The sequence below is a fragment of the Dermacentor silvarum genome, chromosome 1 (assembly GCF_013339745.2).
Source record: "Dermacentor silvarum isolate Dsil-2018 chromosome 1, BIME_Dsil_1.4, whole genome shotgun sequence".
NCBI lineage: Eukaryota > Metazoa > Arthropoda > Arachnida > Ixodida > Ixodidae > Dermacentor > Dermacentor silvarum.
In genome coordinates this window covers 380,487,255-380,504,154 of record NC_051154.1, presented here as the reverse complement: position 1 = coordinate 380,504,154, position 16,900 = coordinate 380,487,255, and the positions used below count along the sequence as shown (strand labels likewise).

The window sequence follows — 16,900 nt, the reverse complement described above, 5'->3', positions numbered from 1 at the left end:
AGTTTCACTTTTGCGAGACTCGGCTTGTCCCAGCACCAAACCCCTCGAAGTATACGGGTGACAGTGCTCTCAGCACTGATAACGAGCTTAGCACAGCACCAAAAACACTTGTCCGGGATGCTTTCGGTGCCAATTGACGCGAAATTTCGCTAAAGTGAAACTACAGTAAAACCTCGATAATTCGAACTCGGTTAATTCGAAATTTCGGTTAATTCGAAGAATTTGAGTGGTCCCGTCATTCTCAATGCAAAGTCTACCGGATAATTTGAATGGCCCGCGCGGCTCTATTCGGATAATTCGAAGTTTCCGGTTAGTAGCAACGTGCGGCGGTTAGGTTAGGGCGCTCCGTACAGTCGCCAACCGATTTTCCGAGCTCAAGGGGACTGAAAAATAGTCCGGAAAACTCGTTCGGCCGAAAAAAAAAGTTATTAGTGCGGCTTAAAAAAATCTCTAATAATGCCCTGCCTCATACTACGCTTGGAGGGGATCGACCTGCTTGGATTTGCGCAGCAATGACGTCGTCTCCGTGTACAGTCGACACGAACGTCACCGCGTTGGCGATCTCCGCCAACGGAGTTCGCCACGGAGATCCAAGAAACGAGCTTCGCGAAGGTACAGGAAGTAGCGCCGATCACTGAGACATGGGTCTCCGAGACACCTGCTCAGTGTACACGCCACGTTCAAAATAGCAACCGAAACTTGAGAAAAAAAAAAAAAACTCACTGAATTAACAAGCGTGGTGTCAGCGCGCACGAATGAGCGCGGTCGCCGCAGCGAGCGAAGGTTCGTGCGGTCTATCGCTTCAACGGAAACTGAGCGGCGAGAGCACAGCGCATACAAAAGGTCAGAGCCGCCTGGAGATCGCTTTCAAGATACGGTGCGCGCGAGAAACCGCTCCGGCACTAAGTACGCAGTTGTTAGAAGAGTAGAAGAGCACATACGGCGGGCGCGCGGCGATTATTTTATCGCCCTTGGACTTTGTATGGAACCTCAGGGCGGCGACGCCGACGGCGAAAATCCGCTTGAAGTGTCCATATAATCGGTGTCGCAATAAAAAAACATCCCACAATAAATGGTTACAACGATAGTGCTGAGCGCATTACTAAGAAAAAAGAAAAAAGAGCAGTACTCAGGAGCGTTTTGTCAGCCAAGGAAGAGCGGGCATGGCCTCCGAGACTGGAGGATTGCGCGAGCTCTCTATTGATAGCGCGCGTTCCAAGCTTGGAGGCTACACAGCGAGCCACTGGAATCCAAGCCAGTGCAAAATCCAACAAGGCGGCCTCCAAGATTGGGTAGCGCGGCTCGGAAAGAGCGATTTAGTCCGCAAAATCGAACTTTGGGGTCTCAATTCGTCCGAAAAATTGGGTGCGAAAATGGATGAACTCAATGGGAACCCTGACGGTGCATTTTTGAAGTCCGGAATATCCAGCAAGTCCAAATTTTTGGAGTCAAGCACCACCACGCCCGCTTTCGTGGCAGTTATCGATTCCGTAAACATCGTCCGCAACTTTGTTGAGTGCAGTGCGGGTGATATTTGTATGCTACGTTTTTTTGAGCCAGCTGGAGAGCATGGCACTAGGGGCGGCGAACCAGCGCGCCAAGTAATCCCGCATCGGTAATTACATTGAGTATTTTTTCTCGGACATGGAAAATAAAGGTGATTTCTTTTTGCTGCAAGTTCTTGCTTGTTTTCTTTTTTTATTATTCATTTCGGTTAATTCGAAAATTCGCTTAATTCGAAGAATTTTCGCGGTCCAGCGACCTTCGAATTATCGAGGTTTTACTGTATCTTCAAAAGGGATCATCCAAGAATACCGCCCAAGGAAAGTTGTCTCCACCACAGATGACAATAGGTGAAGAGAATTAGTTTCCGAATTGTGATTTCTTGAATAAAGGTACCATTTCTTCTTCCATTCATCTCGCGTTACATTCGCAGTTTTTTTTTTTCGTGAGTGGAAAGCCAACCCTCGCATTAAAATCGCCGTCGCGTTACATTCGAGTAAATATGGTATGTAGGCCAGACATATCAGGGAAGGTCACCATGTCTTCCACTATCAAAAGTGTCCTCCAAATTTTGGCATATGTGCTGTTGCCACAAGATGTCTGATAAATGTATCAGACTGAATTTAGCCAAGACTCATTGAAGCAGGTAAGTACTGCGTGGGCATTGCATCTCACTATCGTCGAAAGAAGTACAGTACGTATACGTCATACCTGCCAACCTCAAGACTTTCAAATTCGTAAACTCGCGACCGGGGGGGGGGGGGGGGCGTGCACGGGAATTCTGCCGAGGAGTACGACTTCAAACACACTTGGAAGTACTGATAGTAAAGTAGTACTGACGAGGCTTCGAGCACGCCATCACACTTCGCAGCCTCTACGGCTACAAAACACCGGAGTGCCGGAGTCGCACTGCAGCAGCACGTCGATGCAGCAGCACGTTGCACAAAAAAAGCGAGGCCCACAAAACAGGTCATACAGTAAAAGTTCGTTAATTCGGATGTCACGGGACCGAAACAAATGTCCGAATTAACCGAATGTCGAATTATCGAGGGTATCAAGAAAACAATAAACAAATGCTTACTACGTCAACACGCTCTTATTTGCAGTATGAATCAGCAAATTCTGTTTCTATTTTGCATAAACGCAATGCGGAAGCTGCAATTCTCATCTCGCGACTGATTAGAGCTCGCAGCGGCGAAGGTTTCGCGACTTCCTTCACATTGCGGCCGCGGCGCGCGTCTTCATCTGAGACGGGCTTTTCACTAGCGCGCGCACATCCCGTTTATTTTTTCGCCAATGTCGCCGGGTCGCCGCCCATCGCGATGTAGACGGTGCGCCTCTTCCTCTTCACAACCGCAATCTCTCTCTCTTCATCCTCGACAGCTTTACACTGAGTAAAAACGAAACTATTGCTTACCGCAACCGCTGTCAACGTGATCATGCACGGCGACCTTGCGGTTCTGAAGGCGCGCGGCCGACGCACGCATAGTCAAACCGAAACTACCGTTTGCTGCAACTGCGGACGAAACCGCTGTCGATATTGACGCGATCATGCATGGCGACTACCGAGTTATGGAGGCACGCGGCCGACGTGCGTACCGAGTCAAAACGAAACTACTGTTTGCCACAACCGCAGCGGACGGAATCGCGGCAGCTATCAAGACGATCATGGTTGGTAACTACGCAGTCATGAAGGCACGCGGCCAACGCGGTGCTATGTGCGGCGGTAAACGCAAGTTAGGCACGAATAGGAACAAATAGGCACGAAGCCTTCCGGCGTTGTTGTCATTTCAGTACTCCGTCGCTTCGTTTCGGTGGATGCTAACGTTGTTTTGGCGCGGTCCATTCATGTTTCGGAGGGTGGCATGGCTTAGAGCTATGGGCGCGGACCATTCGTGTTCGGAGGTGCGGAAGGGCAACGGGACAGAGGCGCGCGAGGCTGGCGATGCGGAGAAGGATGGAAAACAACGCGTGGCGGCGTGGAATGGCTCAAATTTCTTTCTTTTTTTTTTTTGTCTTTTCAAGGAGTTCGTATTCCATTCCCTGACGGCACGGACACTGAGTGAAAACTGGAGTGTACTAGTGAAAACGAAACTACTTTTTGCCGCAACCGCTGCGGATGAAACCGCGGCCGCTATCAACGCGATCACGGATGGCGCCTACGCAGTTTTGAAGGCACGCGGCCAACTCGGTGCTATGCGCGCCGGCAAACGCAAGAATAAAAGCTATAAAGGCTCAAATAGGCACGAAGCGTCCTGGCGTTGCTGTCATTACCGTACGATTTGAACTCTGTCGCTTCGTTTCGGTGGACGCTAATGCCGTTATGGTAGAGTACACTCTAGTTATAGCTCGTTTGCGTCGCACATTTGCGGCGCTCCGCGCTCGCCGAGCACCAAGAGTTGTCCGAATTAACCGATGTGTGGCCAAATACGTTCGAATTAACGAGAGTTTCATTGCACTAAATAATGCAAACGCCTGCCGGGACCAAAGGATGTGTCCGAATTAACGAGCTTTTACTGTACTCGCGAAAAAAGCCTAGCGAAGGTGACAGGCAAGACGACTAGCCACAGCCTCCCATACCGAAACTGTGCCTGCCGCATCGACCCGAAATCGCCGTCGTCTCTGGGGGCGCCACTTACGTACAGGTGGACCTCTATGTTGAGAGTAACGACAACCAGTGACTTCCAGCCGTCGTCAGGTAGTCCAACAATCCGATGACGAAGGCAACGTCACAGATTGAAAAATCTCCTTACTCTGCAGACAATAAAGATTACGGCACATACCTCCATCTCTATGCGCCTCTACGTAAGTGGCGCCCCTACCCACCAGCAACGGTGTGAATTTATTAAAAATTAAAAAAAAAACTATTTCGTGAATATAACCACTTTTCCGTAAAAATTGAGCCGACATTCGTAAAATCGTAAGACGGGTCCAAATTCGTAGATTTTACGGAAAATTCGGAAGAGTTGGCAGGTATGGTATACGTGAATGCACACTGATGCACGAATAGCAGAATCCTCTTCATTTATAGGCTCCATACTCTGTACAATGAAGTACTTGTTGGTAGTGAGGTTTCCAATACTGCAAATGCAAACCACACTTTGCAACACTGCAAAGCAGTTGGGAGTGGGGTTTAGTGTGGGTGCTACTGTCTGTGTCGTCCGTTCATGCCTTATGCCTGAAAATGCTTGAAATGGTCTGTGCAGAAAGAAGCAGAGTCTTATAAAGGACATCAACAAAGCCACTGACCTTCGTTGTCAGCACCTCTGGGAATAATAACGTCAGCATACTTCTTTGTCTGCAAAATGAGAGAAAATAACAATAGCAGCAAATAATTTGAACATTTAACCCTAGAAAGGTGGCACCACAGTTAAACACAGAGAAAATATGCAAAGAAAAAAAATTCCAATGAAAGAGAGTCATCAGACAGGACTTTCACATGCCAGAGCAATGGGCAAGTGAAATAAAAATGCTCTGCTGGATGGCCCTATGTTAATTTAGGTCTGCTTAGGTAGCTTAATTACAGAAACAGCGATCTCAGCCCATTGCATTTAACCTGCTGTGAAGTGTGGCCGGCCAACTTGTTGCAGCAAATATTTCATGTTAGAACACACAAAGAAGTTTAGCCTTACTAGAGTACGATATAGAAAGGTGCAACTGGTTCCCAAAGACAACAAAAAGAGAATGTCTTGACATTTCACTCAATGAAATGTGTCTTTTATAATGGCACACATTTTTGCAATACATTTACAGTTTGAAACAGTCCTCTTAACACACTATGAATGAGCATCATTTCAAACATGATGTAAAGAGAAATGCAGCCAATAATTACACAATCAAAATGTTTGGACCCAATTAGTGTAGTCCTGTGATCTAGACAAGCACAAACGAAGCAGTGCTGGTCCAGTTAAGAACACGAGGCCTCTGATATTTATTTATTTAAATTATGGGGTCTTATGTGCCAAAACCACAATCTGATTATGAGGCATGCCGTAGTGGGGGGCCTCAGAATAATTTTGACCACCTGGGGTTCTTCAACGTGCACCTAAATCTAAGTACATGAGTGTTTTCGCATTTCGCACCCATTGAAATGCAGCCACCTTGGCTGGGATTTGATCCCGCAACCTTGTGCTTAGCAGCCCAACACCATAGCCACTAAGCATCCACGGCAGGTGCCTATGATATTTATGGCGCTGTGAGGTGCCATGCAGAGTTTTCTCAACATTGCAAATGAACATGATTTGCCACTACTGCATACTGTCCTGAACATCACAGACTAGAATTATCTCTGTACTCGCAGCAGCAGTTACAGTTTTAAAGACTGCCTGCTCCTTTCTTTGACTTCCTGAAATCCCTGCCACGTTTTGTAAATATATTCCTATTACAAAAGCTCGTCAATTCACAACTCGTTAATTTGAAATTTTCGATAATTCGAAGCAGCCACCGTAATCCGCCCAGCAAGGTATTGAAAGCAATATGTAACGCATCCTGCTAACTTACACTGAAATCCGCACCGCCACCGATAATTTGAACTCTGCGCCATCGTAGATGGGGAGAGTGCTAGTGCACGGGAGCACGTTGGCCACACTGGTGTTGCCGCGCGGGCCAAGCAGCTTTGCTCTAAAATGCGCCCACGCTGCTTCGCCGACGGTCGCAAACAGCCGTTCAAAGCTGCGCAGCGCACAGGTTGGGGATCGTTCTGCACATGCTCCGAAGAGGGCAGCCGACGACGTTTTCGGTGCGCGGGCGAGTGTCGCTTTCAGCCAGTCACGCTACGCTGCTTGTGCTGCGCCAGCTGAAATGCCGTCCCTTCTATGCTTTGACGCGTGCACCGTCGGCTGCTCTTTTCGGAGCATGCACAGAACGATCTCCGACCTGCGCGCTGCTTTGAATGGCTGTCTGTGACCGTTGGCGGAGCAGCGTGGGCACCTTTTTTCTTCGCACAATGCATTGTGGGTAGGCGTAGTCGGCGCGAAGAATGCGCAAATGGAACAAGAGCCATCTCGACGTCACGCAAGTCAGACAGCGTTGGCTGCGTCCGGTTAAGTTGGCTGTGCCAGTGTGTCGAACTATAGATGTAGTGCGCGTGCGCGTTCACACTACGTTGGACTATATACGAGCCTTAACCGAGCGATTTTTACTCTTTCATTTGTTCGAATTTTGTATAATTTGAATTTTAGTAGTATCCTCGCGGAATTCGAATTAACAAGCTTTTACTGTATAAGGAAGTTTATTCTCAAGAACGATAAATCTTGAAAGGCACAAATGCTTATTCGGGCAGCCAATGTCAAGCTTGACGGGCCCTATGGTGAAGTAGCAGCAGCCGAGGCAAAATTGACCGCCAGTGTTGGCAGCCTGCATGTTGAAACGAAAACACACCATGTCGAAACGAAAACAAAAGCAGTCATGTTGGAGCCACGCAATCATGGTAGGAGTCATTGCCTTCTTTGTTTCTTCCGGAAAACAGTCACATCTGCTTCGTTACATTATTCACATGTAAAAATGCTGGCCATTGTTCTTGACATAATGAACAAAAGTGGAGAAATCTCATCATGGATGGATAGATGCTATGAGCGTCCCCTTTGAAACGGGGTGGTGGGTTGCACCGTCACCAAGCTCTTGTTCTTATTTTGCCTAATGTCCTACCTATCAATGATAGGGTGATGGCGTCGTCTGCTGGCAGAAAACCATGCTGTGGTCTATGGCCTTTGAGACCATATGAGGCATGACAGGGAGTGGTACTATTCGATCTCAACGTCATAAAAAGGTTGGTGCAATGATGAACAAAATAGTGTGTCGGTGTGGGACAAAAAAAAAAAAGAAAACAAGCATGACCGAGCTTTACTAAGCCCCCACAACTGCATTAGATGCATTTTAGTGGATTTTAGTGCCTTGAGATTTAAAGACTGGATTAATTTGCACGCACACCGAAAACCAGAATGTCCGAGCAATAATTGTGCCCAACAAAAGTGGACCGGCATTAATTTGGGCAAAAAATGTCACATGTTGACCCCCTTCTTCCCTGCCCCTTTTCAATATAGGTGATGATTTATGGATTTTATTGGCGCAAGGGCCTGGTATTCAATATAGGTCACAGAGCATCAGACTATGTCACATAAAGCAGAAATCTCTAGATACAGGGTTCATGCTGCAGTAGACTGCTGTTAATTTGACCCTGGTGGGACCAGAAGATTTGGTCGAAATATCTGAAAGGCCGAATGAATAAACGGTGGCAGAATGACCGAACTAAAATATTTTTTTTATTGCTCAAAGTAGTCTGTAATGTCGTTCTTGCTCTTTAAGTGCAACTCAACCAGCATGCAGCGACATGCACCAATATGTTTAAACACTGTGTCAGTGTTGTAATGAAAGGAAGAGTAAAGTTTTGAAAGTTCCGAAAGGAAAAGAAAAGTTAAGTAAACGTAAAGTAAAGCAGCTTGACGCCTAGGGAAGCAGTCGCGCTGTCAGTTGAATTTCTTGTGTTTTCAAGCCTTAGTAACTGCTGCGGCACATAAGGGCACGCCGGCTGAGGTGGAGTTAACCAACGCGGGTATCTAACTTTCGCGTTCAAACTAATTGAGATTGTCTTCCATAGCAAGTATGGTTTTTCGCTGGGAAGTTTCTGTGCACTCGAATTAAGTGAAAGGTCGAATTGCCGAGAGTTGACTGTATGCACTCCACCTAAGTTGCAGGTAAATTGAAACTTAAGGTCTCAGTTTTCTTTATCTGAATGACAGAAACATCACTGCTGCCAAATAATAGTAACAAAGTTTCCAAGCATGCATCACATCTTTTATTAAACAGCTTTTCTAATAAATGACTTCAGTTTATTGAGGCCTGGTATTCAATGTGGTGTTCACTAAATTAAGCATGAAGGGACTGGCAACGAATGGTCTTAAGCTCTAACGAACAGTCACATCTCCCAATGTGAGATCAGAACGCATTGTGAGGCTTTTCCAAGTACTTTGCGAAATGCTCGAAACATACAAAAAACAGCAAGAAATTGCAGACAGTGTTATCAATTCTTTAAAATGTGAAACTGCAAGCATGTGACTTCTGAACTTCCACAGGAACAAGAAACTTACAGGTAGGCAAAACTCCTCAAACGCAGGCTTCACAAAATTTGTGTACTGGTGCAGAACTTTCTCGAGGTCCCGACCGCGTTCTTTCACATCACGGAGCACTGAAAAAAAAGAAGAGAGAAAAAAAAAAGTCACAGGCCTGCATGGCACACGCAGCACAGTCACAGCGTAAGCTGGAGGAGCCGGGCAGACTTAACTGTCTGCCCGGCGTCGAGCTGTGGCTTGTGCTGCTCTCTGCACAGCGGTCTGCTGAGCCCGACGTTGACTGGCTGTAGCAGCCTGCGTAGCTCTACGATTCACTTCATCATCAGTAGTTCGTACCTTGCAAGGAGGCAATAGCAATAGCTGCGACAGACACTGGCAGCGGCGGCATACAACATCACGAACCGAAACGGCTATTGGATTAAGCCCATAGCAGCTAATGCTGAAAAACGACTCAATACAACACAGTGCTCTCCCCAATTGACACAGAGCGTCACTGTACCCCTTCGCACATGCAAAAAAAAGCTGCAACAGTATGCTACAGTAGTTAACGTATGCCTCTTGGTTTTAAGAGATGTGAGAAGACGCCGTTTCGAACGGCTGTGTTTTCTGATGCTCTCGGACCGCGACTACAGCAATTATTTCATCCCAATTGACCGGATTTTTTCACAAAAACTCCGTGAAGTCTTCCCGGACATGTGGACATGAATTTCACAGGTGCGAGATCTCGGATTTCCATTCTAGAGGACTTTGAGTGAAATCGGCTGCCGACGCCGTGCTAACCTTAACCTCGACTACGGCCACGCCGGGGTCAAGGCGGGTCCCTTGCGGACACCGATAGCAACAGCGGGAGCCACTCTGCTGTTAGAAGAGATGGCTTCGGCCATGCAGATAGAAGTCGATGGGGAGAAGTTGACCCAGCTTTATGCACGCGAGCCAACTGGCTGGAAGACGGCCGGGAAGAAGTTGAAGGGCCACCCGGCAACAGAGGTAAGGCGGCTAAGGCCCCGCCTGACGCCAGCTGCAGCCCAAGGACGGACGGCGTGGAGCGTACAAAGCGCCCGCCTATTAACAAGGGAAGGCTAATGAAGAAGTCACGAATGCCGAAGCTCCCGCGAAGCAACATGAAGATCGTCACCCGACCACGTGGCGGGCTCTGCGTTAGTGAAGTGACTAGAGTAGAATTAAGTCGAGCTCTGGCGGCGGCAGCACAAGTCGCAGCAGAAGAAGCAAGAGAGGACGTCATCTGTCCCAACGGGCACCAAAACATTCTCGTAATAAGCAGCCCCCGGCAGGAGAACGCTGACCGTTATGCGGCAGTCGAGCGCATCGACGTCAGGGGAATGGCATACGAGGTCAATACATACGAGGCCGCACTGCATGGAACCCTTAAAGGCGTGATTCGGGGCATTCCTCTCGAGGACACTGGCCATGGACATCCAAGAGCAAGTCGTGCAGGACTATAACCCCACGGCATTACAAGCAAATCGCATCGGGCAATCTCGGTCAGTGGTCATCGCGTTCGCCGGAAAGAAAGTCCCAAGATATGTCAGATACGGCAATCTCCTTACGGAGTGCAGATTATATAGAAAGTAGATTGAGGCATGTCAAGCCTGCGGCCAGTTGGGGCATAGAATGGATGTGTGCCCAGACCCTAACAACAAAATCTGTCGAGGATGCGGAATCGCCAAGCCCACCAAAGATCACGTGTGTGAGCCCAAGTGCGGCCTTTGCGGCGGCAGCCACATTACAGCGGACAGAACATGTAAAGCGCGTTTCAAGACTCCTTTCGTCGTCTGGCAACGCCGATGGGAAAGGAAGCAGCAGAGACGACAAGAACGAGGATGAAGTCACGATCGTAGGTCCTGCAGGCGGACCCCAACGAAGCGACGGTTCGAGATCAAGGACGCCGACAAGGAGCGCCGACGGTCGCCGGCGCAGCCGCTCCCGATCGCAATCACGGGACGACGAGCGGGGAAGTTCGAGGCGGCGGAGCAAGCTCAAGGACGGTGTGGCACCGGCACGGGGACAGCGTTCGAAGTCAAGGAGGTGGCCTGGAGAACAACAAGGATCAGCAACTAAAAAGGTGGGCTGGGCAAATGGGTCTTCCAAATCGCTCGATTCGGAGTTCCCCGCCCTCAACCCCTCCTCCCCCTCTTCTAAAGCTACAACTAAAGAAAAATGCAGAAATTGCGGAGCTTAAGCAGATCATTGCAAAGCAGAATGCACAGATATTGGAACACAACGCCCAAATTAAGGGGCTCATGAGCAAAATTGATCAATTGGTCGCAAAGGCTAACCAAGGGACGGTAAACGACCAGACAGAAACAAATGCAGCGGCGGAGTACCCGCGGAAAATGCCTTGTAGGAGGTCACTCCCTCCGACTTCTAGCAAAACACAGGCACCACAGAAGCAGGAAGCCATGGAGGCTGAAGAGGCTCAGACTAGCAAAACGGCTACGCAGCCACGCATTGAAGAACAGAAGCAACTCACGCTTGGCGAAACGATCATTCTAGCGGTGCTGAAACGCATGGAAGATCGACTTAAGGGGAGACGCGGGTTCTAGAATGGTAAAAAACTGCTGAAAAATTGATTTTTGGAAAAACGCATTTTAGGAATGTTTGGGCCTTCAAGCAGCTGCCCTCAAATTATTAACCCTGAATTCGATCGGTAAATAGGAAAAAATCGGCTTTCAAAACGCCACGGGAGACGCGAAACGACCTGCGGCAGGCAAAATTTCTTGAAACTTCCCGCGCGCGCCGCGGGCGCAGCCGCCAACCGACCGCCGCCATCTTGGGCTTGTTTTGTAGCTGTTTTCTTTGTGAGCATTTTGCGCCAGCTCAAAATGGCGCCGCTCAAGCTGAACCAACGCCTCCTCTAGAATAAGGAGGCGTTGGCTGAACGACCGCTCTCGCCGCTTTTCCGAAGGGTGGTTCCGGGCCTCTGATTGGGCAGAGCGCGCGCGCGCAAGGCGAGCCCCCCGTCTCGCGCCTCCCATTGGCTGGCGCGCCCACCGAGGCGGCCATTTTGCTTTTTTTGTTTGTTTTGCGTGCGCCGCCGTATCTCTGTTGCTCCCGGTTTCTCGCGGTCGTCTGCTACGCTTGTGTTCACGCGGCTCGCGAACCGTCTTTTCGTCTTGCGCTCGTCTGAAGATAACGCGTTAATCTTACGGAAAGAAACGAAAGCATCCATCGAACGCACGGCTGAAGATCGCGGACGAAGGCGCGCTACCCGAATGGCCGGAACCACCGCGTCCTAAGCGGCGCATCTAACGTGGCCGTTCATTCTACTGGGCGTATTCTACGGCCCATCTGATGTCATCGGATCGTCAGCCAGCGCATCCAGCGGCACCCAAGACTGTGTTGATATGGCATACCATTCAGCGCAAGACCGCGTTGATACGGCGTACTATTCAGCGCGGTGCGCGAACGGTCGGCACGAGCGGAACGGCCGGAACCACCTGTTGCGTCCTAAGCGGCGCATCTAACGTGGCCGTTCATTCTACTGGGCGTATTCTACGGCCCATCTGATGTCATCGGATCGTCAGCCACCGCGTTGAGTGGGCGAGTCGGCTGAGCGCGCGAGAAGTGCGGCGATCTTGAAGGAGTCTCTGGCATCATAGTGCGCAACGGACCGGAAATTCAAGTTGCTAGTCGCAAAAGCTTCGGAAGTCGCAAAATGAGCATCTAGACAGTAGTGATACCAAGGTTAGGCTTTCAAAACGGCACAAGCCAGCAAAGAACCCTGCATATACAGCCCTGGCATGCTGTAGAGCAAAGTGTTGTTGAATGACAATAATCAATCTTCGTCATTCAATAAATATTCCATAAATGCGTGATTTTGACTTGAACATTGTGTAAGTTTATTTGTCTATGGAAAGGCTACTTTATTATACAATTTTTGTATTCATTTAGCTTGCAGGCCACTGGAACAGGCACACGAAGTGGGAAATGTAGTTTCTCATGCTGGTTTAGGGGCAGTACATGGCTTTATCACAAGCTTTTCCCAGTTTTCTGGCAGGGTACAGTCATATATTTAGTATAGTCATTCTCGTGAAGAATAGAGATACAAAATGATGTCATTAATAGTGCTGTAGCTGGATTCTAGAAAAAGTTTCAGCTGTCTAAACTTCAAATGCGTTTTTCTCAGTTCGATGTTTTTACACACCGCACTCAGCCTTACGGGGCTTTTTTCTATGATGTTGTGGAGTGACAATAACAAGTTTAGTATCAGTGTATTCGTAATGAAATGATCTAGGGGGTGATGCTATTTATGTTGCTCTAGCATTATTTTATAAATTACAATCAAAAGTAACAATGGAGTGAAAATAAGAAAAATACATTCACAGTCAATGTTGGTCTCCTTTCTTACCTTTATAACGCTTTCAAACAAATAAAAATAGCATCACCCCCTAGAGCAAGTCTTTGGCATTAAAGTCATGCTCTTACTTTTTGTCTTTGACAAGGATAAATTGCCAAAAAGCCCCGTAAGAAGTACTCATAAAATTTATTTCCAGATTTTAATACTTTCTGAACTAGAGTAGCTATCAAAAAACTAATTATAGATTTAAAATCAGTGTGAAAAATTGATCTAAGCAGTGAAGTTTAGTTAAGATAGAACCAAAACTAAAGAAAAAATTTTTAGAACCCACATCCCCCCTTAACGCGCTCGAGACTAAACACGAGAAGTATGCGGCATGAGTGGCAGCCATCGAGATCAGAATGAAACCCACATCGTTAAAGAAGGAACGAATGAGTAGGATCAAGAAGGCCATCTCAATGAGAAAGGAGCGGCTAGAGACAGCCGCCAACGAAGGCAATGGCGCCAAGTAAAAATAGAAGGACTAAGAAAATGGGCTACAAAGAGCTCACGACCATTTATCAATGAACTGCCGAGGAATAAGATACAAAGACATGAAATTGGCACTTCACATGAATCAGGTTGAAACTAGGCCGGCCATTCTTGTTTTATAAGAGACAAGGGGAGTCCCAAAAATTCCGGGATACGTTACATACACCGACCCAACCAAAATGGGTACAGCGATCCTAGTGGAGAATCACATAGCAGCTACTCAACACCTTACTGCACAAGCAGGGTGTGAGCACACGCTGGTGGAAATACACACAAAGGAAATTGGAAGTAAAAACAATATTTTCGTTATGAGCGTATACTGCAGACACGGAGAAAGAATAACGCAGGAGGCACAACTCAGCCCCTTCTCGCGTCGTCATAATGTCACGCTGGAGCGCGGCGGCGGACGTCGTGACAGCACCCCCTACCAAACGCCGGACGCATGACGTATGGTCACGTGACGCTTTTGCCGAAGCGATGCAGCGGATGCGGGAGCGCGGGGCTCAGTCTTGTCGTCTGCTCGCGCGTGGATGCTTGATGCCAGTGCGCCGCGCTTGCATTAGGTAGCTACAGCTCGAGTACGCTAGCTGAACACAATGCCTGTCGCTAAACGAGACGGCAGCTACCGTATTTATTCGAATCTAGGCCGATAGTTTTTTTCAAATAATCACATACGAAACTCTAGGGTCGGCTTAGATTCGAGGATTTAAACAAACGCGCCAGTTTTTAACTGAAACTGATAAATACGGTGCATAGTTAGCACCATTCAGAAAAGTTAGTATCACAGCCACTACTAGCCGCGCCAGTAGCCAACTGAAGTACACGAGCGACGTCGCCATTTTGACCTGCGTCGTATCGGTTGTATCGGTATGGTGCAGCATCGGCGCGCGGTGTGGCGTTATCGTAATGGCACCAAATGGGCGATGCCACTATAGTGCCACTTTCTAAACGAATAATGTATTTACTCGAATCTAACTGTGCACTTTCAACATGACCCTAAATCTGCGTCGGCATTTCAAAATGGCCGCCTCGCACGCGCGTCGAGCCTAGCTACCGTAGCATGCGGAAGCTTCCTCCGTGTGCTGCAGTACACGTGCTTAGGCAATAGTCTACCGTCTGTCTTCACGTTCTCAGCGTCTGCTCTATCTATCAGCATGAAGTACCAAGGTCATCGTGATGCCGCATTTAAAAGGAAAGTGATTATCTGTGCGGAGACGGACGGAAATCGGGCCGCATCACGGGCGTTCGGAGAATCCGAAACTTGCGAGCGGGACTGGCGCAAACAGAAGGAAAGAATTTTCGCCAGCAAAGCAATGCGGAACGGTTTCAGTGGACCGCAGCAGGACGTAATGTGCGACGATCCACTCGATCCACTCCGGCGATACGATCGCCTTGGCCCTATCATGTAAGCAATCTGCGACGGGTAAAGTCCGCCGCGTGCCGTGTTTTCGCCGCGTTGAAGCGAGACGCATGCTAGCACGAAGGCGCGCTCCGTCTCTAGCGTTCTGCAGTTCGTTTCCGCGGTTAACGAGCGAGATGTGTTCATGTTTGCTTGTGCGCGCGTGACACCGTGCTTGTTAATAGCGGTCTACTAATTTGCTATCGCATTCGATGCATCGCCTTTCGGGCGAAACTGCGACTTTTTTTATTCATCGCAACTTCAGTGCATCGGGAGGAAACCTATTTTTCCAAATGACAGAAAGTTGTACTTCTGTTTGAAAGCATGAGGTGCGCGGTACTGTAAAGGACTTTTTTTTTTTTCGTCACGGAAAACGGGTGCCCGTTACAATCAAGGAAGCGTGAGAATTGAGTAAATACGGTAGTTGTGCTAGCCGTAGAGGCATCGGTCTGTCGTTGGAGGGGGCCACGGGAGATGCTTTTTGCGTGCGCCGCAACGAGAAGGAACATTGATCGTGCGCTCCTTCAAAAAATGCAGCATCTCTAATGCGCTTGATAGTACTGAATATAGCGCACTGTTTGACAATGTCAGCAGTAAGGAAGATAGCGACGAGGCTAGCAGCGATGGTGACATAGAATGAGTTCGGCATGTTCGAATTTAATAAATGCTGTTTTATTTTGCGAATGCTGTCCTCGCTTTTTCGTTCGGCCTACATTCGAGGTAAGTTTTTTTTTTTCGGACTTCGAACTTTTGGGGGGTCGGCTTAGAATCGGAGTCGGCCTAAATTCGAGTAAATACGGTATTACAACGTGTTCTCGCTAAGCTGGCCGGAGCGCCATGAGACGGGGACCGACCAGTACCGCCCCAAGGAGCAATAATGACTTTTTCGGCTGGTCAGGGAAGAATGCGCCTCCATGGTCAGCGTAGTATTTACGCCTGCTGAGCGTTCAGCTAGGGAAATCAGCAGACGTCGTTTCTCGTCAGTTCTCGATCCTCGCTTTCTATAGATCTCGCCCATTCTTGCAGGCGTTCGTCATTTGGAGCTTTCCGCGCATTACTTATATCCGCTGTTACAGTTTGGGACGAAGCATCGGTGCCCCATTTTCGATAATCCTGAAACGCGTACACAACGAACACTTACATCGTAGAGGAGCAAGAGGAATTGCAAAACTTAGAAGGGATGATTCTGACTCCGCAAAGCGAGCGGCAGACTCTGCTGTTCCGTCTGTCCACGTCTCCCCAAACTTGCCGCAGAAATATAATTAAATTTAGTTTCCCTGCATGGTAGCTATGTATCGCATACTCTGATCGGTACTTTTTATAGTGCACGACGAAACAAATTCTCGTTTTTTGTTACGCCAAAAAATTTGAAAAAGCACCAAGTGCAGTTTTCTATACGCGCATAGGTATGGTTGCAAATCGTCTGCTCTTTCCATACGCACCTGGATATGATCGCAGATCGTATGGTCCTTCAAGTGCTCTAGTTTCTTGCTATTATTGCCGCATAAAAAGCATGTGATCCTAAATTTAAATCTTGAAAAAATATTTATACCATGACAGTCTACAGGTATTTTATTCCTTGAGTGTGAACCGCGCTGGCAAAAATCTTTTTGCAGCATCAGACAAGCCAGCGCAAGTGGCCAGTAGCAGACGACGCCGGGCGCAGTCGGGGAGCAATTTTTTTTACTTCCGTCGCCACAAGGGGCGCTGCGCCAACGTTCACCACCAGCGTGTTTCCTCCTCTCCCAGCGTGACATTATCACGACCAGTGCTCGCGCTTGCGCCAGCCCAGAGTTTCGCCTCCTGTTATTCTTTCTCCATGACTGCAGACAATCGCAAAGACACTATGAATTCGATCGAGTTGTGATGGACACGAAGAAATTGGCCGGGAACAGGCCACTCCCGATTTTGGGCGATTTCAATGTGCCGCACACCTTATGGGGGTACAAATTTCAATCCAAGAGGGGAAAGGCTTTGGTCAAGACTATGGAAGACCTGGACATTTCTCTACTCAACGAACCCGGAGTAACCACAAGAAGAGGCAACAGCGTCTCGAGAGATACGACACCAGACCTGTCCTGG

General features: G+C 48.3%; 1 protein-coding gene across 2 annotated transcripts in view; it reads right to left on the bottom strand.

Moving 5' to 3' along the window:
- Positions 1–16,900, bottom strand: part of LOC119437494 (uridine-cytidine kinase 2-B-like) — a 96,260-nt gene that overhangs the window by 27,085 nt on the left and 52,275 nt on the right. For both annotated transcript variants that reach the window (XM_037704500.2, XM_037704502.2), the window contains 2 exons: positions 8,589–8,686; positions 4,753–4,801 (listed from right to left, as the gene is read on the bottom strand). In XM_037704500.2, the coding sequence (XP_037560428.1) occupies positions 4,753–4,801; positions 8,589–8,686 (147 nt within the window). The remainder of the gene's footprint in view (positions 1–4,752; positions 4,802–8,588; positions 8,687–16,900) is intronic.